The sequence below is a fragment of the Melopsittacus undulatus genome, chromosome 2 (genome assembly GCF_012275295.1).
Source record: "Melopsittacus undulatus isolate bMelUnd1 chromosome 2, bMelUnd1.mat.Z, whole genome shotgun sequence".
In the NCBI taxonomy this organism is placed as follows: Eukaryota; Metazoa; Chordata; class Aves; order Psittaciformes; family Psittaculidae; genus Melopsittacus; species Melopsittacus undulatus.
The window spans coordinates 79,392,445-79,417,706 of NC_047528.1; the positions used below are offsets into that span (position 1 = coordinate 79,392,445).

At 38.2% G+C, this 25,262-nt stretch overlaps 1 protein-coding gene across 2 annotated transcripts in view; it reads left to right on the plus strand.

Annotated features, from left to right (window-relative positions):
* The window catches only part of PHEX (phosphate regulating endopeptidase X-linked), a 93,180-nt gene that overhangs the window by 31,342 nt on the left and 36,576 nt on the right, over positions 1-25,262 (plus strand). For both annotated transcript variants that reach the window (XM_005151482.3, XM_031051074.2), the window contains 4 exons: positions 3-148; positions 6,220-6,313; positions 9,934-10,062; positions 13,610-13,711. In XM_005151482.3, the coding sequence (XP_005151539.1) occupies positions 3-148; positions 6,220-6,313; positions 9,934-10,062; positions 13,610-13,711 (471 nt within the window). The remainder of the gene's footprint in view (positions 1-2; positions 149-6,219; positions 6,314-9,933; positions 10,063-13,609; positions 13,712-25,262) is intronic.

The following is a 25,262-nucleotide window of genomic DNA, read 5'->3' on the forward strand; positions in this document are numbered from 1 at the left end:
AGTTTGACTGGCTGGGATACATCAAGAAGGTGATTGACACCAGACTCTATCCTGAGCTCAAAGATATAGGTCCTTCAGAAAATGTGATTGTTCGTGTTCCCCAGTACTTCAAAGATTTATTCAGGATACTAGAAAATGAAAGGAAAAAGTAAGGATCCTATGATGGTTTTGCCTACATTTATGAGAGGACATAACTTTTCCTGTTTGTTTGGGTTTTTTTTAATTTTTTTTTATTTTTATATGTTTCAGATAATCTTGGAATCAAGTCTCTAGGCAAAAAGTCTGCTTGGTTTTGTCTGAATGAGGATATAGATATTAGCTTTTGTCTAGCAAGAGAATTTGCAGTTTCAACACCTTCACTTATGAAAAACTTGTTGCATTAAAGCTGCTCTTTGCAGGTGCATTCAGCATCTCTTACTTGTGTGGGGTCTTGTACATTGTGAAATTATTTGCACCCATAGGACATAGTTGCACCATGCAGATAGCTTGGATTAAATGTAGTAAACGTGCTTTGCACAGGGAAGCAACGCACCTTTGTGCAGTGTGATGAAAAAGTGTATGTGAACATGACAACCAATTTCAAAACATCATTATTGATGTCATCCAAGTGATTCTGTGTTAATTTGATCTCTGTTGAGGCATGTTGCTGAGCTTTTAAAAAAGTATTGTTAGGCTGTTGTTTCCAAAAATAATTCTTTGCTGATTATACAGTATGGCCACAAGTAAGCTTATGTTTCAGAAAAAAAGACTAATTCAGAAGCATTATATTGTTGCTCTGGGTCTCCAGTAACAGAATGTTTACATTAACCCATAGTACCCGTAAAAATAACACAGAAATTGAACAATACAAAAAATAAAAATGATTGATCTGCCTTCAGATAAACAAAACATCCTTTCTTTGTAAAATTCTGACAAATATCATTAGTGTGCCACCAGTCTTAATCTACTGAAGAAAGTCTTCTAAATGTTTTGGGCTGTCCTTGCTTTTTGTATCTCAGAGTTAGTTATGTCACTGGGTGTAAAGTGGTGATTTAAGAGGATGCATATATAGCAAGACAACAGGTAATTAGCCATTGCCTCTCTACAAATACACTCAAATGTAAATTTATTCTGTAACTACAGAATAAATACCTGGAGACCTTTTTCATTAAGGTCTTATTCAGGGAAAATCTGAGTACTGAAGAGGAGTTAAGCCAGCTGGTGACATGACAGAGAGGCTGGAATAATGATCAGAAAGAATGGCAATGCCTGTCTTCAGCAGAGGCCAATTCCAGCTTCCTGACTCACACAGGTCAGGAAGTGGGCAAAAGCAGTGTCTGATTTCAAGTATATTCATGCTGCATATATTTGGGCATTTTCTTCTCAGTCTTACCATTAGAAATTTGCATTGTGTAATGTTAGAAGTTCCAAATAGCGCCAAATTCAACCCAAGCAGCCTTCAAATTCTTGTTTGTAAAACCCATCCAAACAGTCTCTGCATGGTAACAAAGATCATGTTTAACTATTAGATGATTATTTTCATTACTTAAAATGTCACACTCTGCTCCAGAAGTAACCTTGTTATCTGGTCTGAGAAAATTAGGAAATCATCTTAACGTGAACTCCTAACAATGAGGTCTTAACATTTCCATGTAGGGCAAACTCTGAAAGCTTAGAAAGGGCATTTTCTTTCAGGTAATCTCATTTCTTCTTCCCCATATGATATTTTAAAGGTCAAATTAGTGCAAACCAATCAAATTTGTAGTAAAGCATTCCAAATTTTGGATTTACTTGAGTGAGTAGAATGTCAATTAACTTTTCACCATTTCAGGAAATGCAGCATTGTTAGAAGAAGCGGGTACTTTCATCAGATTCATATAATTTTGCATTACAAACCTTCTATCCCTAAATTATGCTTTCATTCCAATGCCTTGTGTGTCCCCTTCCCAGATGAGCACCCTCCTGTCATGGGTACTATTCAAAATGGCAGAAAAAAAGTGGTTCATGCCCTAGGAATCTGTCAAAATACCCTGTGAAGTTTGTTTCAGGTGGAGGGAAGAATGGAGGGAAAATTAAGTCTGGCTACAGAAGCAGTTCTTCATTATGAAGGTGACAAGTTGTGTGGACTCACAATAATCATATCAAAAACTGCTTCCTTGGAGAACCTTCTGGATAGTCTTGAATTGTGAAATCATTCACATGGCAATGTTATTAGAAAATAGCACTTTGGTAGGCTGTAGAGTGAACTTTGTAGAATAAGGAAGTTATTTACTTGATATCCCTGCTGCATATAATCATGCTACTGTGTTGAGCTTGAAGTATGTGCAGCTGTGTAGTCTGGAGGTCTGTCTGAAATTCCCAAGCCAGGGCAGTCCTGTGAATCCAGGCTAGGAGCATGGCTCTCTCTAGAAAGTTGCCCAAGAAGCTGGGTAACTAGCCTGGCAGGAGCTTCAATTAGCCCTGAGCTAGCTAATCTAAATCATGTCAGGTGTTCAGCACTGAAATCAAACTTTACAAGAATTCTTCAGGGATTTCTTCAGTTTTTTAGTGTATTGACTTATTTTAAATGGAGTTTTTATCTATTACAGGAAGAAGAGTATCGTTGAAAACATAGATGTAGTTGTGGTATCAATAAGATAATGGCAGAGCTCAAATACAGCTGTGCCATGTGAGATAATAAACAGGACTGCGCTAGCACCTGTTAGGAGCCCCATATACCCCTTCCCTGCTTACCTGTGTGCTAGGGTTTCATGTGTAAGCCATAAAGACGACACAGTAAATTGTGTCCTTTTTGGAAATGTTTTCAGCTGTTGAAAGAAGCAGCTTTATTATTCTCATGGATGTCAGAATAAATAACTGGTTTCCTCTGCCCTACCTTACCCTCCATCTTTGTAGTATAGGACAGTTAAAATTGTAATTCCTGAAGCATGAGAGGCGTTTTCTTTAGAGAGGGATGGGGGCACTAGATCTCATTTCTGGTCTTCGCATGCCTCTGAAACATTAGAGAGAAGTTACAATAGCTTGACTTGAGCTAGTGCCTCTAGCAATAGAGGCAGAATTTTTTCAGTACTTATAATTTGATTCCTGACTCCATTCTGAATACAATTTTCAAACAGATCTTGATATTTCTGGAAGGGATCTTTTCCTTAAAATGTCAATTAATTTGTCTACCTATCTCGTATTTAATCTATCCTCTTTAATTACTACCATGTCTGTTGATTAAAATATTACAAATTCACAAAATTTCACATCAGCAACCTACTTATTCCCAGACAGGGCAGAGAGTTCTTTAGTAAATATTCATAAGATATAAGATATAAATATTCATAAGATCTGGTGTAATTTTAACTGTCCCAGCAAACAAGCCCCACTTCCTGTGAGAGTGTGTATCACAATAATGGTCATACTGGTTAAGAGCAAGCCTACGCTTTCTGTAACAGTCTTTTTGACATCAAAATAGGGTACTATGTGCTGTACTCTTCTGACAGATTACAAAAACAAATGCTCCAGTTTTATCAAAAGAGTAGAGAAGATTCTAACGTTTTATGTGTGCGTTGGATTTTGCTCTGACCCTCAGTGTACTTATTTGTGAAACCAGGATGAAAATCGCCTCAAGATACGCACTGCTGGCATTTCCTGACCGAAATGTGTCAGTTCCTAAACCAAATGCAGATGACCAATTGATTTTGTATAGTTAGCCAAAAAGGTAAAATGCTCACCCCCAGAATAGGTAAACAAATTCAAAGAAAATATGATTTCTTTTTGTTTTGAAAAACAAAATACAGAACACTGCCCCTTGAAGAATCTTACAACAGCAAAACCTTTCATGCTTTGCCCCCATTTCTGCCCTTCATCAAATAGACGTATCTGGGCTTTGAAGCAAAGCCTTCCTGTTGTTTTGGGTTTTTTTTTTTTTTTGCATCTTATGCATCGGTGAATTCTAGTGTGATTGCAATCAGGAATTATTATAATCTCATCAGACAGCTTGGTTTTAGGATGTGTCAGCCTTCTTTCCCTTTCCAAATTAAAACAAACCTCATTTAGTTGTGAGGTATTTCCTGAAACTGACAGCTGCCTTCAGTATTTATGTCTGATAGAAAAGTTTCTGAATTCCTGTTGGTGTTAGTGTCTGTGAATAAGTCACCTTTTGGAGACTCATCCTTTACAAATTTTAGGCTTTTACACACTACCAATTTGACAAAGATTCCTCAACTTAACCAGAAAGACAAACAGCATTGGATGAGAACAGGAAGCACACAGAAGGGAGAATTGCTTTGGGTTTTTTTTGGTAGCAATTAAATACTGAATTGTAACCTATAACTGGTTTATGATAGAGATCTGTTTAGCTGGGTTTTTTAACCTAAGACTTTTGACCAAAATGAAATCTTTAAACCTTTTAATCTTTAGGACTTGCATAAGTACTGTTGTAGATCCACAGAGTAGTTACAGCAGGAGCATGGATGCTATTCAGCTCTGCTGAAAAACATGAGGCAGAGTTGTGAGGTTTGTGGAGTTCTAGTCATTTACAAAAACAAGAGCTGAGCATTTTTAGGGTGCTTCAGTTGCCACTGAGTAAGGAAATTCCACATTGTCAGAAATGTGTTAAATGGAAAATCTATACTCTCTGGTATTTCATAAGTTGGAATTAATTTTTGATGGCCCTAAAGCATTATCTCAGAATGGTATGATCGTCTAAGCAGAGCTAACTGTTTTAAATTTTGTAACATGTACTGTGTTATAAATGTACATTATTCATGCTAAAAAGAGCCTTTTTGGATCCGTTTTACAATTATTGTGGGAATTCATGTATACTATATGATATATCTGTATACTAAAAGATGGAATATGTCCAGTGTGAGAGATAAGATGTGTAACAGGCAGGATTTACATATAAATCACAGCAATTCTCTCCTGTAGAAGCTGCCACTGGTCACCAAGTCTAGTGAGTATCAGGCCTTTGAAGTGGCAGTTGGCTTGAGATTGCTGCCCGTCTGCTCTTGGTGTAGTGTCCCACCTGGATGTGTGCATGCTGCTGAAGTTACTGGGTCATCATGTGCTCAGCCACCTATAGACAATATGTAGCTATAGATTGCCTTATACCTCTCTATTCTCACCTCTCGGTCACCCAGCCAGGGAGGTGATAAAAAGTATAAGCTTCCAGCAACATATCCTGAGCTGGAGGCTTTGTGTGGGTGTACTGGAGCTTGGCTAGAAGCAGTCCATAGCAGCGCATGTGTTGCAAAGGAGCAGTTTTCCTCCCTATGGAGAAGTTTGTGGCCTGCCCCAAATGTTATATATATCCCAATGTAGGGCAAACAACATGTGAATATCCATAACTTTAGAGCAATGGTGATCCTTGTAAAATATATTGTGTAACACAAGATAAGAATAATATGTGTGGGAGATTATTGGACTTGTTTTGGGGCTGAAGTTGAATTGCATATTTCACAATGCACATTTAACTCACAGAGCACTGCTGAGCATGGGGAGAGCTCGACCTAGACTAGATAAATCCTCCAGTCAAGTGCTTGAAGTTTTAGAAAAGGGACATGGTTGTCAGGTCTTCTGGGAATTTTAAACAAGTTCTTCCAGGATCTCTCAGCCTCAGTTTTTATGAGATTCTTGTTACTGAGACCTCGGTTTTGGTATTTCAATTATTCATCTGACAAAATAAAAGGGATAGTACTTTAATAACTGTATGGGTAGTAAGAACTTTTAAAAGCATACTGATAACTTGTAATGAAAGATACGAATATGAGGTATTGATAGGATATTTGAGATGAACTGTTACCTATTCTGTTTCATAGTTATGATTTATGTGGTCTAGCAATGAAGAGAGATAACTTTCACTTTTATTTACAAAAGAAAAACCAGTTATTTTCTTATCTCTGGATAGAATTTTTATGCAACTATTCTTATGACATGGTTCTTGACACTTTTATAAAAAACAGAAGAGGTCTTTTGAAACAAAATAATTACCTGAAAATAACATAGTAAGAAATTGGTTCATTATAAATATCCCCTAGAAAATTATTATCATGGTGCAATTACATATTAGGTGGTTTCATTCATACAGATTCTTCTGTGCAATAGAGATTTATCAATTTGGTCATCACTCATTAATTTTCAAGGTGAAATTTCCACCATTCAGTTGAAATGTTTGCAGAGATATTTATGTGAGTACTTTGTAGTACCTCATATGCTATTAGATGTCTGATAAAAATATGTCTAATTTAACAGGACTCTTGCTAACTATCTGGTGTGGAGGATGGTTTATTCAAGGTTATTTAACCTCAGCAGACGTTTTCAGTATCGGTGGCTGGAATTTTCTCGGGTAAGTTAGAGCTTTTATAGCATTTACAATGGTACTGGTGTTGATACTATTGGTTTCCTTTACAGCTGCTTATACCTTTGCAAAATATGGAATGTTTTCCATGCTAGTTAAATTTCTTGAATGAACATTTGTTGTTGAAGACTCCCTCTAAAACAATCAAGACATACATATTCTTGTATATGACACAAAGGAAAACTTTTATGTTAAGGAGTTTTTGAGACACCCATTTAAAAACCTTAGTCTTCTTATGCAGAAACTTGACAGCTGCAAAGTTTTTTGAGTTAAATGCCAGGGCTGTGACATGTGCTGTTCCTGCAGGCCAAACTTGTTTAGCCAAAATCTAATCTTATGAAAAAACTCCTACTGTTTACACATGGTGAATATAGCTCTGGTAAAACTAAAGTCTAAGATTTCATCTTTTCTGAGCTTGCTCAAACCTCTCTCATGCTCTAGTACCAGCTTTACGTGAGCTGTGGCACATACATACACCAGCCATTTCTACAGAGAAGCCAGTCTGGTGTCTTCTAGCCTGGGGTTACAGAAGCCCCAGAACACATTAGTCACCAGCCCAGTCTGTGAGAGTAGACCTAACTATCTATTAAGTTATATGGGCATTTATGTAAACCACATTTATTTGATTAAGTGAACCCTGAACAGAAAGCCACCCTGATAATCCTGTAGGCAGCATAGAGGCTCAAATCTTTAAGCAAGCCAGGGATGAAACTGAAACTGAAGGTACCTTGACTTGTTTCCAAGCTACCATAGTTTAAAAAGTGAACATTTTGTTTGTCATTGAGAAAATTAGCTGCTTGTTGACATCATGACAACTTGAGTCTGTCATGATGTTGCCAGTGATGTGGTACAGGAGTTACGGGTGCTCTGTTCTTCCTAGTGAGGTATGCAGGTGCCTAATTGAAGCACCCATAATGTCTTTCCTTGAACAGTAGCGGAACAGTTCTGAGTTGATCACGTCTAAAAATTAACTCAAATATCTTGATAGAAACTACACAGGAAAGGCAGCCTCTGACACTTCTGAAATCATATTCAAACCAGTCTTGCTAAAGATACCATTTTCTTCATGCAAAAATATGAGAAACTGCCTGCCAGAATCACAGCGACAAGTTTGTGTGTCCCCTCCTTGGGTATTCCTAGCTGGCCAGGTAAAATAGATTGATGCTGGCAATTAGCCATTCTGCAGCATAATACTGACTTATATTGAATTGTAATACTGTCAGGAAAATTCTTAAAAAGAAACCTTAAGCTTTGAATACTATGCTTTTTGATATGGTAACTAGCTGCTGACACTGGGTACTTTCTCCAGAAGCTTAAGGATGAATCTAATTCACTTTGGTTCAGTCCTTATTAACAATGTCATTGAGGGTTTTAATATAAGTGGCTGTGAAAACTTAAGAACAGCACAGTAATGTCAGTGAGTCAGCAGATCATTCCCATTATCTGCCCCTGGGATCTGGAGATGGAGACTTAGTTAGTGTAGTAAACAGCAGTAGCTAATAGTTAATAGCTAAGGTTAAGTGCAGTAAACAGCTTGGGGGAACAGAATTCAGAGGTCAGCAGAAAAGATGTAAGAAATGGAGTCCAAGGCAAAGGCTTGAAAGGCTTTGTTGAATAGATTTGCTCTGTCAGAGGCTGGAGGACTAAAGGCACACAGATCCTTTGGGTTCATAAGAACTCAGCAACCTCTTGTCAGGTAAGTGAAGAAAACGTTGGATGACTTGTTAAAAGTCATGACCATTAGATGAATCAGTGACCCTTAAAGAAAATTATATAATTAATTAATTAATTATTTAGTTTATACATTCAGCCTCACCTATCATAAGCATAGTATTTTTTTCACTAGGTTTTCATTTTCTATTGGTTCTTTTTACATCTTTGCATCGAGACACTTAAAATCTTTGCAAAGATAGGAAAAAAGGCATGATGAACCTTCCTAAATCTTCAGGTTGAGAAATAGGACAGACCTGCTGACTCTAGAAAAAATGCTTTGATTACGACATTAGCAGCTACTAGCAGCTCCTCTGCAGTGGTGCTTTCAGTCCTAGGCAATGTGCAGTGGCACCTGGGGAAGCGATCAGTTAGCTGTGCTGTGGAACTCTAAATTGACTGGGAGGGCTTGAAACCTGCTATTTATACTCGCTGTTACTACTTGGAGTATTGTGTTTTAGAGTGGTATATTAATATTAGGAGGACCATTTTAAGGGAGTTCTAGTTGGCTGTTGTAACATAAATATCAATAAACCAGCTGTGAGGTATAATCCATTTCTCTAGGCTCTACTTTTATTGGTCTCACAGCCTGTGCTGTCTTTTTGTCCTCCTTACAGTCAAGCCACTCTCAAAATGATGATAATTATTGTGTTGAAATAATAATACATCACATTCTAAAAGCCAGCTCTGTCTCCTGACTTTTTCTGCAGCTGATGTATAGTCAAAGCTTTTGGAAGGAATTTCAAGCTCTGATGACTAATGCCATGACTCCCCTTCTTTCCCTGCATCAGGAAAAGGCTCCATTGTAGTTTTGCTTGGACCTTGGAGAGAAATTTTCCTCTCTACTTTTTTCACTTTTTCTTTTCCTTTTTTTTTTTCTTTTTTTTTCTTTTTTTCTTTTTTTTTTTCAATGCTTTATTATATGTTTTAGAAAAGGAGTTTATTTTCAAACTTGGCTCTGTTTAGGAAACTATTACCTTATTATGTATTGGTTTGGCTCATGTGGTTTTCTTATAGAAGCAGTGTTCTCTCTGTCATTGAAAATCTATTCGCGAACATACAGTATTAATAAAGAGCATTTGAAAAAGCAATTCACTGGTGATTTTAAGTACAAGTCATTGATTAAGCTTAATTACAGACAATTTGATGGAGCAAATCAGTCTGTGAGCTACCAAATTATCTGACCTTCAATAGCTGAGGGATAAGCTACTCTGGAATTTTCCAATGAAATCCTTTCCTATTGGCAAACAGCAAATCCAAAACCTCCAGTTTTGCTAGAAATTTAATCCTGAGCTCAAAGGAGAGAAAACTGGGAAAAAGAAAAAGCTCAAAAACTGCTAATCAATGCTTAAGAGGCTTGCATAATCTGTGAAAGGCCAAAATCCCTATCCTTCCTGACCTGATCTGGTGTTGACTGTATTCTGCTTTTACATAGCTGACTGGTGTTAACTACTGAACTGTGATTTTGCTTATTCTCTGTGGAAAATCTTAAGAAGTTCCTTAAGTGGAAAGGGAACTCTTTGAACCTTGAAAACGAAAAAAAGTTTCTTAAATCAGCACTACTATTGTTTACAGGGATCCATCTCATATTTTATTGTATTTTTTTAATTGTATTTTTTAAAAATGAACTTCTACCTTGATGAGAAAATGTCATGTTGAGTGGGTAAGCATCTGCAGTAACATTATTCTCATAAGAAACAGAAACAAAAACAGCAATGTGCTTGAGCTCAGAGATTTGTCATAGCACTTGATGAAATGTTAATAACTGTAAAGTACTGTTATTGTTTCCTTTTGGTAACTGTTTGACAAGCACACTTTAGACTATCCTGTATACAGATGCAGACTTGCTCTTCTTAAACAATATTATGTTATGACCTACTACCTGGGCCTGCCAACAGGTGATTCATGGAACCACAACTTTGCTGCCCCAGTGGGATAAATGTGTGGATCTTGTTGAAAATGCTCTCCCTTATGTTGTGGGTAAGATGTTTGTGAATGCCCATTTCCAAGAAGACAAGAAAGAGATGGTGAGTCTTCTGAGATCTCTGTGGCTTCCTCCTCTAAATTGCTCCTGATGTTAGATCAAAATTTAAAAAGAAACAAGAATCTCAAAAATACTTGAATAGTGAAAAAAATATAGGGAGAAAGTGGAACAAACCTGAAGAACTGTCACCTTTCTGTCCACCTGGGCTCTTCTCATTCTTTCCATCTGCAGCTCTTTAGACAAATGTGTAACCAGATCAAAACTAGGTTGAATATAATTAATTTGTGTAAAGGATGATGATCAGGCTGTGCAGGAGCAGAGTGAGAGGTATTGATGAGAAATAGTTTAGTATAGCTAGTGTAACTCATAGTAAAGTTTTAGCTGACTAGTTAAAAAAGACTGGTAAAGACTGCTTCAGGGAGATCCTTTTAAAAGCTGACTGTGCTACACCTGTAGTCTAAACAGGAAAAGTGTAACTGATGTCTGGCCCAAATTAAAGGAAGCTTAGAGCCATATAGAGCTTATATTTGTGATTCAAATCTTTTCAAATCTCTTTCGCTCCACGGTGAAGGAAAATAGTCTTCCGTGCTACAGAGTTCAGCGAACAGCTTTTAGCTGGACATTCATCCTCTTTCTAAAACTTCAAACATAGCTGCATTATCACTTCTCTTAACAATATATTCAAATGGTTAATTACTTTTCACAATAATTTATTACTTTCAGTTAATATTTTTCTCATAAAGGTTTCCAATATCTGCTTTTCTGGCCATTGATTTCCCAACAATAATCAGTTTCAAATCAGCTAATTTAGTCACTGAACTTAGCTCTCAGTGCAGGAGAGCCAAAACCATCTAGAAAACATGTGAAAGAGCATCTTGCACTGAGGGCAACAGCTCTGTGATAGCCCTTCACTGCCCTGGCTCAGTAGCCTCAGCTATTCTGTTTCACTTTATATAGTTTGACTGTTTTCTCAGGGAAGGACTCCATTTTAGACAGACCAACACTCTGAATCGGCTTGTCCAGATATCTGTGACATGTGTTTCCCTCTCAGGTCCTGCATTTTTTCTGCTACAGCTGGTGTTTCTTTTGCCTTCAGCTGGAGTTTCCTCTCTGAGATCCAGCTTTTCAGTCTTCTGCTTCTTGAGTTTGTAATGTGCTATTTTCAGTTTAGTGGCAAATACATTTCAGTGATACACAGTACGACTTCTGCACAGAGTAAGAGGGAAGAGACTATAAGGAATCTACACTTTATGGAGGGGATATGGATATGGAGGAAAAACTTTTTAATGTTTTTATATGGAGGGAAAATTATGAAAAGCTGATAAAGAATGATTTTCTGTTGAAATGTGACCAATTAAAATATTTCTTAGCATGTATATTCATTTGAAACCAACTTTTTGCAAAACTATTGTCTGAAATCACAATAGCCTCCATAGTAAGAAATTGATATACAACTTATAGTGTAGATCAAAAGATTCAGACTTGTAGTGACCTGCCCTTGGAGGTAAAGTTAGATACAAGTGAAATTTGTTTCAATCTGTTTAAAAGTGTGTTTTTCAAGGGAGTCCTTTGTAGTGTTATAGTTTTCGTTTCACTGGATTTCAGTTCTATTTCTCTTTATTGAACATTAAGGAAGCACTTGAGAAAAGCACTCTTATTTGTACACTTTCTTTTTTTCTTTTACCTTTTTTTTTTTTTTCCTTCTGGCTCATGGCATATATCTGTCTATGATAATCAAATCCTGAGTTATGGATAATATGCATTCTTTTTCCCCATGTTTTGTGCCTGATGTTTCATACCTTAGACACTTCACTCCTTTCATCAAGAAAGACATTATTTGTGTCTAAATATAGCACTGTTTCTAGCCCAGAGTGCCTGCAGTATTTCTTACAGCTATGCCTGAGCAGTTTCAGTAATAACTTTGATAGCAGGAATAGGTTTCTCCCCCTGCCCCCTGCAGCTACAGCTGGTGCATAAAGCCTAAGTATACACCAGGGCCCAGCTGCGGAGATTGAGTTTGAACTTGCAGCCTGCAAATACAGGGAGTTCACCTCATTAGTGCACTAAGTTAATTGAGTCAGTGTTCTGTCATCAATATCTTTAAGTTACCCTATTCCCTGGGATGCAGTTTACTGTGACTGTTGACTGCTCAGTCGTATTTAATGCTAGACCTGTTCCAGTTGTTCCATATTGTCTCTACAAACAAGAAAATATTTTTTGAAAAAGTAGTAAAAATTGAATAATCAGTGGAGCTTTGTTATGTTTTGTCTGACTCTACCACAAATAAAGAAGAGTTCCAGATTAAAATATACAGCCAATATATATATGGCAATTTAGGTAAAAGTAACATTATTTTCCAGGATTTAGCCCCCACATTTCAGAGTTATTAGATCCATAAAATAAAATTATATAAATCTCTGGTACTTGATGTTTTCATTATTATTAAATGCAATGTAACTGATAGCACAAAGATCCAGTAAGTCTTCATGCAATGATTTTCTGTTACGTCTTGTGTTATCTCAACTTAGGTTTGGTCTGTACTAAAGGACTCAAGCAATGACTGGATTCCCCCAGTTACCTCACTCTCACACTGTTCTCAGTGGCTACCTGTTATTACGTTCATCTATTGACATACAATCAGCTGACTGTGTACCCCTTTCTGGTCTGTGCTACTAGGTGGATACATAGCCATGAGGGATTTTCTGCTCTTTACACTGATATAATGCACGTTTTAGAGACTAGATTTCTTGTTTTCTGTCATTTCAGGGTTTTCTTAATATGCATACTCACTAAACACTGGTATTATTATTTTTTACTTGCCTGTGATATGCTCTTGGCTTTGTACAGATGTATGAAGAAGCAGGCAAGCTAAAATGGTTGTGAGCTTCCTCAGCTTTGCACAAATGCAAGCTGTCTCTGATGGTTCAAGACCACAGAAGCAGTTAAGGCTGCTCAGTGTTGAGAGCCATGGCCTCTGTTCCTTCACTAAGGGTAGGAGTCCTTCACAAACACAGCTAAATACAGGCCAAATATTTGCATACTGCTTTGTATTTGGATCATGATACTGTTCACCCAAATTCCACCCTTTGGCAGTATTAATAAGGCATGTCTCAGTCTGACATAAACCAAACAAGGCTACAGATGCTGTTTCTGGAGAAGACTGTGTTTGTGCAAATGCTTTGCAGCTAGCATCTTCTTCTGCATGGTCTAGTGATCTAGAGCCGAAGTATCAGAAATGTCCCCCAAATCACTGCAAATCTCCCAGTATTTTTTATGATTTTGACATAGTCTCACAATTGTGACATGAAAATATCAGCAGTGAACAGGTTGTGTGGTACACCTGAAAGAAAAGAAAATGGAAAGAAAGTTATTGTCAGAAGAAGTGTCTGAATTTGACACTCCTCTGGATTTCTCCAGATGACTGGAGAAAAACCAAATTAGCCTTCAAGGAAAAACAGCAGATACTGTCTGATTTGGAATTTTTTCCCGGTCTAACTAAATCCATTACTCCTGCGTGCATCAAACCTTTTCTTATAACGTTTCTCCCATGACATATTTTACTGGGGAGGATTTTGGTAAATATTTTTCAGATGGAGGAGTTGACTGAAGGAATTCGCTGGGCTTTTATTGACATGTTGGAGAAGGAAAATGACTGGATGGACTCTGAAACAAAGAGAAAAGCTTATGAGAAGGTAACAAATATAAATGTTGAATGGGTAAATTCCTGTTATGGTGAAGGTTTGACTTGAGTGAAAACAGAATATCAAGAACTGCACTTGCAGTTCCAGTTACCTACTCATCATTTTGTTCATTAAGGGACATGTGCTACGTTTGTATAGCTAGAAGTTAAGCCGTCTGAGCTCCTCCTTCTCTGCTGAAGTTATTTTTATTACTTTGTTCTTCTTCCCTTGCCTTTTCCTATCTAGCTCTGGCTGATCCATACTTAGAGATTATTTCAGATTTGCCTGTACAGTAGTTTTTCTTGACAAGGTCTTCATCTTGATTAGGAGGTTAGGATCACACCAACCTACAAACTGAAAATGGTGTCTAAAATATCTGGGACAGCTGAGGGTATTTGGCGTGAAGATGGAAGATCCAGCCTAGAAGGGAGTATGTGAATGGTCCAGGTCCTGTACCTTGTCCAGTGCCAGGGTGGGAGGCCTACCTTGAAAGCCATCTTCCAGGAGTACGATGACCATTCCAGCTGAGACCCATCTGCCAGTAGAATAATGCCAGTTATGAAGTGTTATGATCAAGGATGACATTACAGGTCCTGATTACTTTCAAATGAAGTGACAGTAAAATGCAGGAGGTAAAGATGAAGACCAGCAGAAGTACTCAAAGCTCCCTTTTCGCTCTGCTCCCACATTTACAGCATGTGATACATTGCAAGGGATCTTGTCCAAATTCAGACCTCTGCCCCAGAGCAGCAGTCAGAAAAGGCATAAACAGAGAAGAGTGTCTCCTTGTTTGTTGAGGCAATGGCATATCAGTGAACTAGTATCCTCTTTGAATAAACTGACATGCAAATGCAGCTGAACTCTTCTTGCTTGCTGTGCTTGAATAAAAATAGCAGTGTTTTGTTTTAAAAGCAGTTACAGACTTCAAGTTATTTAATTTTTTTTTTGTAATTCTGATGAAAGGGCTGTTGAGACATTTTATCATTGAAAAGTGTTAAATTCCATACACAGCCCATTTAACTTTTACACAGCAGTGCTCTTCAGAGATGTGCAAATGAAACAGACCTGCCTAAATGCACCAATAAACTCAATAGCAAAAGAACAAGAGTAAGATGCCATTTATTTTCTGCTAACTTGGTGGTAAATAGACTGCAGTTATTACTTCTTACTGACTGTTATGTTTGGATTTTTCTAGAAATACCCTTAGAAATATAATGATGTTTAATTTAGATATTTGACAAATTTAATGTAAAATAAGAGCATGAAGATTTTCTGATTATTTTCTTAACAGATATATATATATTACTTTACAGGCATATGCACATCTGATGTTGATTTTTTTAGTAAACAATCTGCTTAACCATTTTGTTCAAAATTTTCTACTTACCTTTCAGCACAGAAACAATACAAGCATTGCTGCAAACTAAAAAAAAAACCCTTCTAAAAAGGTCTCCCTTTCCCAGTTTAAGGAGAGTTTTTTTGAAAGGTAGGTTAGATCTTTCGTAGGTAGAGACGCCTGTTTCTCTCTGTTGACACACCGAGCAAGCTTTCTGTACTTTGCTCCCAATTTAGGCATCTCCTTTAAGTTTCTAAAGTTGATGGGGTGTGTCTGTGCTGAACAACGCTTGACATATTAGATTCAAGCAATACAATAAGACATAGTACTACAAACAGCAAATTGTTTAAATCCATTCTCATTGAAAATGGATTGAAATTACTTGAAAAACAATTTTATAGTTTACTGATATAAGAATGAGGTCAAGCTTGTAAGACACAAGTGTTATGTGATGACTTAGAAATTGCACCAACAACTACATAGTAGGGCTTATGAGTTTAATTTCAGATTCACAGGGACTGCTAGATGGCTAGAAGAAAAGACTCCAGAGAGACATCCTAGTACATTTCCAGACATGCAGTTTGTGCATGCTTATTAAATGCTATTTATTGCTAATGATAGATATTGGATTTGTCCCAGGACATTTGGATGAGCATGTTTTTAGTTCAAGAGATAGATTCATTACATGTATTGCCAGATAATTCACCGGGGAAATCTTCAAAATCTGTTACTGTGTTCCAGTTAAATCCCATGAGCCCAGCACTTTATGCTGTCACTTTTTAAATACTTAGACTTTGATACAGCAGCACAGGCAACAGGAATTTGAAAGTGGGGATTGTTTGGTTGCTTAAAAAAAAATCAAGTCCAGGTTGAATGGGGCTTTGAGCAATCTGGTGTAGTGAGAGGTGTCTCTGCCCATGGTATAGGGGTTGGAACTAGATGATGTTTAAGGTCCCTCCCAACCCCTTATGATTCTATGATTACTTTATAATATGCATTGGTAAAAGTGACATTTCTTTGCCAATATTTGTCACCCACACCTGTGAGGATAGTGCAAGTACTGTGAATTTCACAACTCAGGAAGGAACTTAGCTTGTTCTTGAACTGAAAAGCAAGTTGTATTTTCTGGGGTGGGGGGGGGCTTCTTCTCAGGTTTGCATTCTGGACCACTATCAAAATATAGGCTAATGTTATTACAGTGCAGTGGGATGCTGAATGTAGCTTCTTCCAGATGAAGGCAACTTCATTGCTCTCTACAGCCTCCAGAGGAGGGGAATTGGACAGGAAAGTGCTGATCTCTTCTCCCTGGTATCCAGTGGTAGGATGTGTGAGAATGGTTCAAAGCTGTGTCAGGAGAGGTTCAAACTTCACGTTAGGAAACATTTTTTTTTTTACAGAGAAGGTGTTCAAACACTCGAAAAGACTTCCTAGACAAGCCTGTTCATGACTAAGTCATTTGGACAATGCCCTTAACAACATTAACTTTTGCTCAGCCCTAAATTGGTCAGGCAGTTGGAGTAGATGATCCTTGTAGGTCCCTTACAGCTGAAATATTCTATATTCTATTAAATTCTTTTTATCAATTAAGTAAAGGAAATAAGTTATTAGGTAGAGAATATCTTGAGGTTTTGTTTTTATCAGTAGCTGTCACATTGTCCCTTATAGCAATGCAGAGTTTTATGGCAGAACCATATGCCACATGGAAATAACTGATTCCTATAATTTACTTTTTCTCTATATTTTTAATCTCACTGCATTTTTTAATTTTTCAAATGCTCTGGAAAGAAAGAAACTGTAGAAACCTAGTGAGTTTCATTTACTGGTCCTGCTCCATTTAATTTGTCATTAGTCCTTTCTTTAACTTCAAGTATATTTTGGTCATTAATAAGATTTTTACTCATTTCCTGAAAGAAGAATAAGGTCATTGTGAGATCTGGATGTCTAGGCTGTGAGCATGGAGAGCCTTCCTAAAAAAACTCTTATGTTCCTTATGGTGGTTGTATCTTTAGATGACAACACTATAATGCGAATGGATTGGCAGGCTTTAAAGAGAATTAGCTGCAAATCGTCTCTGTGATTTGGATGCTCACTGTTTTCCATGTTTTCTGCTGCCTGTTTTCTGACTGGTGCCTACCTTTCTTTTGCTTGGCTGAGACTAAACTTGTATACCTTGCTGTCAGCCTGATGTTTTGCAATCAAAGGGACCATCGACCTCCAAAGGACTTACAAAAGGCCCTCTGGTAGAATCGATGCTTGAATTTTGCTTTAGGCAGCCTGTCAGCTCTATCTAATCACAGTAATGTTTCTTCATCTGTGACTCTCTTTGTGTCTGTCCTGTTGTTTTAAGTTGCTCAGAGGGGATACTACTAATTTGATGAGGACAAACCATATCAAAAAGGATCAAATCTATTAGTCTATGCGACTTAGGGAGCAACTGTCTTGCAGTTTAGATTTCTGAGAATTGTTGTTTTAGCCCTTGTGTACTTTGGAGTGAAGGTTTGACTTTCCCTCTGTAACAAAACAATGTAACAAGATAACATCTAATAAATTCATTCTGTCCTCCCTCCATTCCTCTCTTTCGGCGATCGAAACATGGATTTAATCCAGACCATCTGAAAGCCAATCTTGCAAAGAAAGTTTTTAACAAGGTTAGGTGAGTTGATCTGTCTTCACCTGCAGTTCTAACCTAGCTCTCTGGATGGAGCTCATGCTGCTTCCAAACGAGCTCCGAGTCGGAGAGAAGCAGTCGGCTCTGTGCTGTGATGTTTTCTGCCCTGTCCTTTGCTCTTGCTTTATTGCTCTGTATTTGTTTATCATCTAAAATTTGCTTAAACCGTGTCTGTCAACCTCGCGAATTTTCAACGGAGATCTCGGATTTTCAAACAAGCAAACAGACAAACAAAACACAAGCAAAGGTTAATCTTGCTGATTGAGTCTCTCTTTTTTTTGTAAGGGTCTTTAAATTTTGTCCCCATTCAAAGAACAGAGAAATTATTCAAATTAGTGCATCTCCAAAGGTGTGTCTGGCAACTGCCTTCAAGTGTGTGGTCTGTGAGTTACACAGTTAAGACAATGCAGAAAGGCTCCCCAATCGGCTGCCCAGGCACCTGTTGAGCTCAGGCCACCTTGCAGCCTCAGAGAAGGATGGCAGGTGAAGAGAGGAGGGAGAGAGAGGAGAACCTTTTGTTTCACTTACAATGGAGGTGCAGCTTGCAGCCAGCTATGTCAGCCAAATGGTATTGACAGCTGCACTTTGTAATGGTGGACTGCAGGTAAAAGGGAGAACCTGCAACTGAAACTTCATTGACATGACTTGTGTGATTAGAACTCTTATCTTTAAAATAGTAATTTATTGCTGCCGTTCTTTAAAGGATAATTTAGTGGAAGATCATCACTGAGATCTAAAATTGTTCCCTTTCTTGGGCAGGTGCTATTAATTACTATTTTTCCTTCCTGAAATACCCTTTGTGCTTGGGTTTAACTGGAGGCTTGAAAAAGAGACTTTTACGCAAATGTCTGGTTTTTGTAAGTTTGCAAATCTCCTGTAAAATAGCCTGTATTGTAGAAAAGTTGGTGAGGTTTCTTTGCTTTGCAGTACTATTTTTAAAGTATGGGCAATAAGCCAAAAAAAAGCTTGTTCTTCCTATAATAAGATTTTTCTGTAACATTATTAACTTCTTTAGGTCACGGAACACAAATCCCAAGGTCACTGTACAATCATTTTTTGCCTTCTGAACTTGCCTGCTGCTTGGCTGTATTTCTCTCTAAGGAAGTTGCATATGCAATGTTTGTTTTCTTTGCATTTCTCTGAGTCTGAAGACTGAAGCAAGAGGACCTCAGGAAAATATAGGGACGGTTCATAGCTATAGGTGTCTCTCTCAGGCAGCCTTAGGTACTTTTGTTTAGCCTAAGGGATTTGTTCTGGTGCTTCAGAGAGCTACATCAAACGTCCCTAGATATCAGTGTAATTTAGGCCAATAGCCCTTAGGAAATCAGGATCCATCTGTACAAGCCACAGTTTAACAAAGTATAGGTACTTTAAATAGGTAGGTGTTCATAGGTTATAGCACTGAAGACATTCTCTTCTCAGCTGGAACTTACTGGTCATATCCAGCCCTCCAGTCAATTAACTGAGCCCCTGCTGTCTTTCCTAGTTCTCTGTCATTTTTCTCTCTCCACATTTGGGTGATTTCACTACGAGCGTGACAGCCATACTTCTCAGACCAGAGGTTCAATGTCTGCTTCGGACAGTGGCCAAACAGTAGCAGATGTTTGGAGATGAACATAAGGACAGGGCAAGCATGAAGGGATATATTTCCACTATCCTCTCCTGGCCTCTAACAATCTGCAGCTCAGTTGCTTCCTGAGCCAGAAGTACCGTCTTTGTATTTATTCATATTTTTTCTGGTGTAAGTTTGTCTAATGACTTTTTGAACCCACAAATTTTATCATCCATAACTTGCCAAGACAGTGAGTTCTACTGCCTCACTGCATCTGCTTTTCCTTCTCTGGAAAATGTCACCTTCTCCCCCTATGTTCTTGTAGTGGGAAAACACGAGAATCATAATTGCCTGTTCTTTTCTTGTGCCCACTCTTGCTTCCGTATCACACTAGCACAGCAACACATCCAGGGAGTATTTAAGCCTCCTTCATTTGTTCACATAGACTGTCCAGGGTGTGCACTAGATACAATTCTGAAAAATAACTTTTAATTAAGATCTGAGACATACCCAGACAAAAAGGCCAGACACCACAGCTTCAAGAACTGAAATTAATCTTGCTTAATGTCATTCTAACTTTGCACAAAGATGACAAATCATCCAATCTGAAGAGTGGTCACTGGCTGTTCCGCAAAAAGAAAAAATGCCTTTTGTGTCTTGTGGGGTCTGTGGACCCATCCTGTGTAAAATAATGCAAAAATGTGACAGAGGAACCAGCCTCCCATATCTCAAGTGGCCTTATTCTAGAATGAAGGCTAGTATAAAGCTGACAGAACACTACATGTGGTAAAAGGGGGATGACATTTCTTTCCAGGTTCTTTTAAGATGACTTTATATCTTTGCTTCAAGGATCTCAGAGAACTTTGCAAAGTGTAAGACTGCCTCAAAGCACTAACAGAAGCTGCCGAACTCACTTCAGAAGACCTAGGAAAAGAGGGAGAAATTGTGAAAGTCTCTAATTGCATTCAGGCACTTCACTCCCATTTAAAAGACAATAGGGGCGACTGCTGACTTTCAAATTTACTGCTTTTACTGAAACTTTGATTCAGGTCTTCTTGAAACAGCCTTGTCAATTCTAAACTGGAAAGCATAATTCTGCTTAGTGCCACTTGAACCTTGGCCACTCTTTTCCATTGTGGAGTTAAGGTTTCTGAAATTAGAGTAGTCTCTGTCTGGATGCAAAAATTCAAGGTCCTGCCTGTATTGTAGAGGTTGCATTGCAGGGAATAATGAGCAAGTCTCCTGATAAAGTTGAAACATGAGTTAGAGTTCAGAAAAGGCAGACTCACATCTTAACTCTCTTCCTACATTTCTGAAGTTCCCTTGGACATCAAATATATCACCAGGAGCTTTTATTTTTTATCTTCATGGTGTAACTCATCTTTATTTTGCTGTGTGCATGGACATGTGAAGAGAAGGGGACAACTGGATAGGAATCAGGAAGTGAAGCTGTACTGCTTGGAAACAGTGGAGGGGATTTGAAAAGTTTGCTCTATTTTTACTAGTTTAGAATTTGGTCTGGACATAGGGGCTACTGCTCTCACACCATCCCTGAGAAGCTGTCTGGAAAATGCCAATGTTTAGAGTAACATTTTCCCCTGGAAGATACAAAGAATGCAAGGTGTTTTCCTTCTAACGTAGAAGTGTTCCACAGTTTCCTCTGAATAAAACATAGGTCTTGACTTTCCATCAGACTAACAACACTTTTCTTTTTTCTTTTTTTTTTCAGTCAAGTGTTTACTTTTCATTACAATCATTAATTTTTGAACTTACAGAATAATCTCTTTCACGTCCTGAATTTAATTTAACCTTCTCAGGAAGACTGGGCTTTCCTGTTCGGTAACCACAGGAGATGTTCTTCTCCACTGGCCAGAGCTGAAACTAATAGCCATGGCATATTTGTTTATCTCTTATCTCTGGGGTTAGATCACTGCTGTCAGCTTCTCCCTTGTTATCTAACTCCTGCTACTGCTCACTCAGTTGTGCAGGCATGTCAGTTCCATTAATAACCTGAACACCGTGCAAACAGATAGTGGAAAACAGGTGAAGGGAGAGGAAATTGTGTTTAACCCTGATCTTGCAGCTGTCATATTTCAGACTTGGCCTTAACTCCATAAGGCCAGAATGGGTGCATGACATCAAAACACTTGTGATAAATCTCATGCTTGATATAGAAAGAGGGAGAAAGATGAATGGGCACACTTGCAGATGACCAGGGACCAGGTCTGAAGTTTTTGTGGCAGAAAAGCAAAATGAAAGCATTGGTATGCCAGAAGACAGATTACTTCTTCCAAAGAGCAGCAAGTCCTCCACTGCCCCTGGAAGTCTCAGGCAGTTCCACCTTTAGCTTTCTTTATCTTTGTTGTTTCACCAAGTCAAACTTCCTTCTGTGGAGGGACAAAGACATTGTAGTGCCCCCAGCTCAGCAGTAACAGATATTGAAGTATGTGAGACCTATTCTCTGTATGGAGGAGTCTACAAGGGCATGCCCAGGTGTCTACTTGTCCTTACCTCTATTTTCAATGAATATGCATTTCCTGACTGTGGAGATCCATATGTCCTGTGGTCCTGGGTTCAGTCCACCTGAGCCACCAAGAGGAAAGCTGCCTGCCTGCTGGGAGTGAGCAGGAAGTTCAGCAAGGTAGGGCTGTGGGCTGGGGCTCCCACACGAATTCTCAGCCTTGGGCATTGAGCTGTCCAGGAACAGGAGCCTGAGCAGCACTTTAGCTTACCCCGGTATTGTATTAGTCATGGAGGTTTGAAGCAAAGCTGTGAAATATTTAAATAGCTTCAGGTATTGTTAGAGTTTACTTTTAGAGGTGCTTTACCACAAGGAAGTAATTCCTTTAGAGGCCTTTCAGATGCCAAGACACTGTGCCTAAGAATAAAGCCTTCTTCAGCTGCCCTTCTTTGTGAGGGAGCTGTGAGATGTCTTGTGCCCAGTTTTCTGGGTAAGTGGTGAGTTCCATCAAAGTGAAAATAAATATATATGTATAATGTATTTAAAAAATAAAAATATGCAAAGTTTGGAAATAGTGATGGATTTGGTCTTGAGTAGAAATTAGAGAATTTCCTGCATATGTTTTTTCTATATTCTGCAGCCTACATTTTTGCCTATGTATACATTTGCTTTCCCCCATATATAAGATATGGGCAACCTGCAGTGACATCCTAATTGGTACACTGCTGGTCAGGATCTCTGTTCAAGCAAATGGAATTTCTCCCCAGAGAGAAAACTTGCAAGTCCTGAGCCAAGTAAAGCTTGTGTTTAGATCATTGGTCCCTCTTTCAGTTTTAGAATCATGTAAGAACAAGTCTCTACCATGCCTGCTCTCAGCTGTATCTAGACTGGATCTGATTCTCACTGGTGGCTAGAAACTAAAAGAGAATTTTTCACATCCTATTCATTAACAAAAAAAAAAAATAAAAAAATTGCTCTGCAACCTTTGATTAAACAAAGACAACCTTGAAAAACTTAAAAGAATATGAACTGATGGAAGCAGAAGCTAAGGTCAGAAGTTGTCCTTCCCTTGAACAGGTTATTCAGAGTTTTGCATAAAACTGCCGAAGGAAAAGCTGTGGTTACCTGTATCCCATACAGCTTTGAGGGAGAGAGAGGGTCCTTGCCCTTTCCTGGTCCTTGAGGCTGCTCCTCTCTCAGTGTTTGGTGCTAGAGATCTCTTCAGCACACCAGGATTTTGGGTCCTTGGGACTTTTATTTTGTCAGTGCAGTGGTTTTTGTTAAATCTGTTGTTTTCCCAGAGCTAAACCAAAAACAGCAGAAAAGATTTTGCAGCAAGGTGGGTGTGTTTCTAGCAAGAAGTGGCATGAAAGTGGGAGTATGGATTGACTGATGAGGAGCTCTGGGGGTGAATAGTGGAATGAATGCAGGAAGGAGTCTCAACAAAAAAATGCAATACAGCAATTTCTGCAGCTCACTAACATGCCGAAGCCCAGTTAAAGATAGCTTTTTGTTGTGTCATTGGAAATCCTTAGGATTCTGGTGCAAAATTTATTTCATCAGGCTATGTAATATAATTTCAAAAGACAGATACACAAATTTTGAGTTGGGGATGTGTGTTTGGTTGTGATTTGTTGTTTGTTGGAGGTTTTTTTGTGGTTTTGTTTTGTGTGTGTGTGTGTTTTTGTTTTGTTTTAAGAGAAAATTTAATTGGAAAACATAAAGGATTGCCTGAAAATAAACACATGAGAAGGTACAGTCTTCTAAAGTGCTAAGGATGTATCCAATATTAACTAGAGTGCATGGGCTATTACAGGCCTATCAAAGGAAGCTTTAGCAGCATATATATATACCAGCATAATACTAATGATAGTCTGTGCTTCCAGCTCTTGTTTCTGGCTTGTTTGAAGTGCAGCTGGAGGAGCTCCTACTGTCCACATACACCCCAGTATAGTCATGCCCTAAGCAATCTGCAGGTTTTCAGAGGGGAATTCAGTGCAGAAATCACCATGCTGGAGCGGACCTGTCACTGCTGCCATGGTGCTGTGATGCCATAGCTAGACCTAGTGCAGGCTCTGCATGTCTGTGCACTATCCTTTCTTCTGGTCTGTAGGCATGATCCCAGCTCCCCTGAGAACCCAGAGACCCTTAAATCTGCCCGAAGAGCTGTGGACAGTAATGGTTATGTGTTAAACACATCTTTTGCCAGGTACTCAGTTGTACTGCTCTGCTGTGTAAGTACATGTATGTATTGTATAATTACAGAGGAAGAAGACATTTGCTGTACACCATGAAGAAATTTATTTCATTTACAGAGCTGTAGTTCAGTTCATCAAAGACAGCATTTATGTCTGCCACATATAATATTCCATATATAAAATTATGGAATTGTGGTAATTGTCATACAGAAGTTATAAAGGAAAAATATAATTTAAATAAAATGGAATTCTTTTTCTTACCAAAATTAAAGCAAAGCTGGTAGCAGAACGAGATTGGAACTAGGCTGGTAGGAGAAAATATGAGTAGGTCTATTAATTATACTGCTGCATTGAACTGAGGAGTTATATTTGTGAAATTTTCACAGTGAATTTGTATATTTATAGAAGTAAAACTGTTTCACATTTTCTGTGATCTAGTTCAGTTCTATTACTAAAAAAATATATATAAAATACAAGATTAGTTTAAACTGAAAATCTAATTCCAGAGAAATTGTCATCATAGTGCTTGAACCACTGAAAGCCAGATTTAGGGCTGGGAAGAGTGACATTTTGATGTATATTGTTGCTTTTCACTCTTCTGTGCATGGCAGTCCTAGCAAACTTTTAGGTGCTTGCAACTTTATGGTTAATAATATTATCTTTTATTGTCTAATTGTGGATATTAAGACTGAATATATAATCCCAACCAACAGTTTGCTCTGAAAATTTTGTCCCTTTCCTCTCTTTCTTAGGATGGTAATGTATGGTATGGTATTCTGAAGTGCATTAGGTAATATTTTCTTGTCAGTAGGTTTTCTTTGAATGAGGCTTTGGTTTCAAAAGATGATGAAGACGAAGAGGTAACTAATGTAACACACAACCCATTTGCCATTCCTTCCCCAGTTTTCCACATTATATGTTCCGAGCACTTGTCTTGTACTAGTTCCAACAGTTTCTGGGTCTCTCTGTGTAGTGAGTGATTCAGCTCATTGATCTGTCAGAAAATTAGCTGGGGGAAGAACTTGCATGGATTTATGCTGTGTTAGTGAGCTAAACAGTCTCCCAGGAAGATGTGGTGAGAGCCGAGGCAGCCTTCAGAGGCTGTGGGTGAGCAGAAGCATGGGGAGAGATGTGAAGAGCAGGGGAGAAGAGTGAGGATTAAGACATATCTTTTTCATTTGGCAGGCCAAAGCCATCAGAGTGGCTCAACTACTTTTAAAACCACAGTGTATATTTTACTGAAAACAGCTTTCTGTGTATGTGATGAGTGTGATTATTCACATAACTCTATCTATCTATCTATCTATCTATCTATCTATCTATCTATCTATCTATCATCTATCTAATC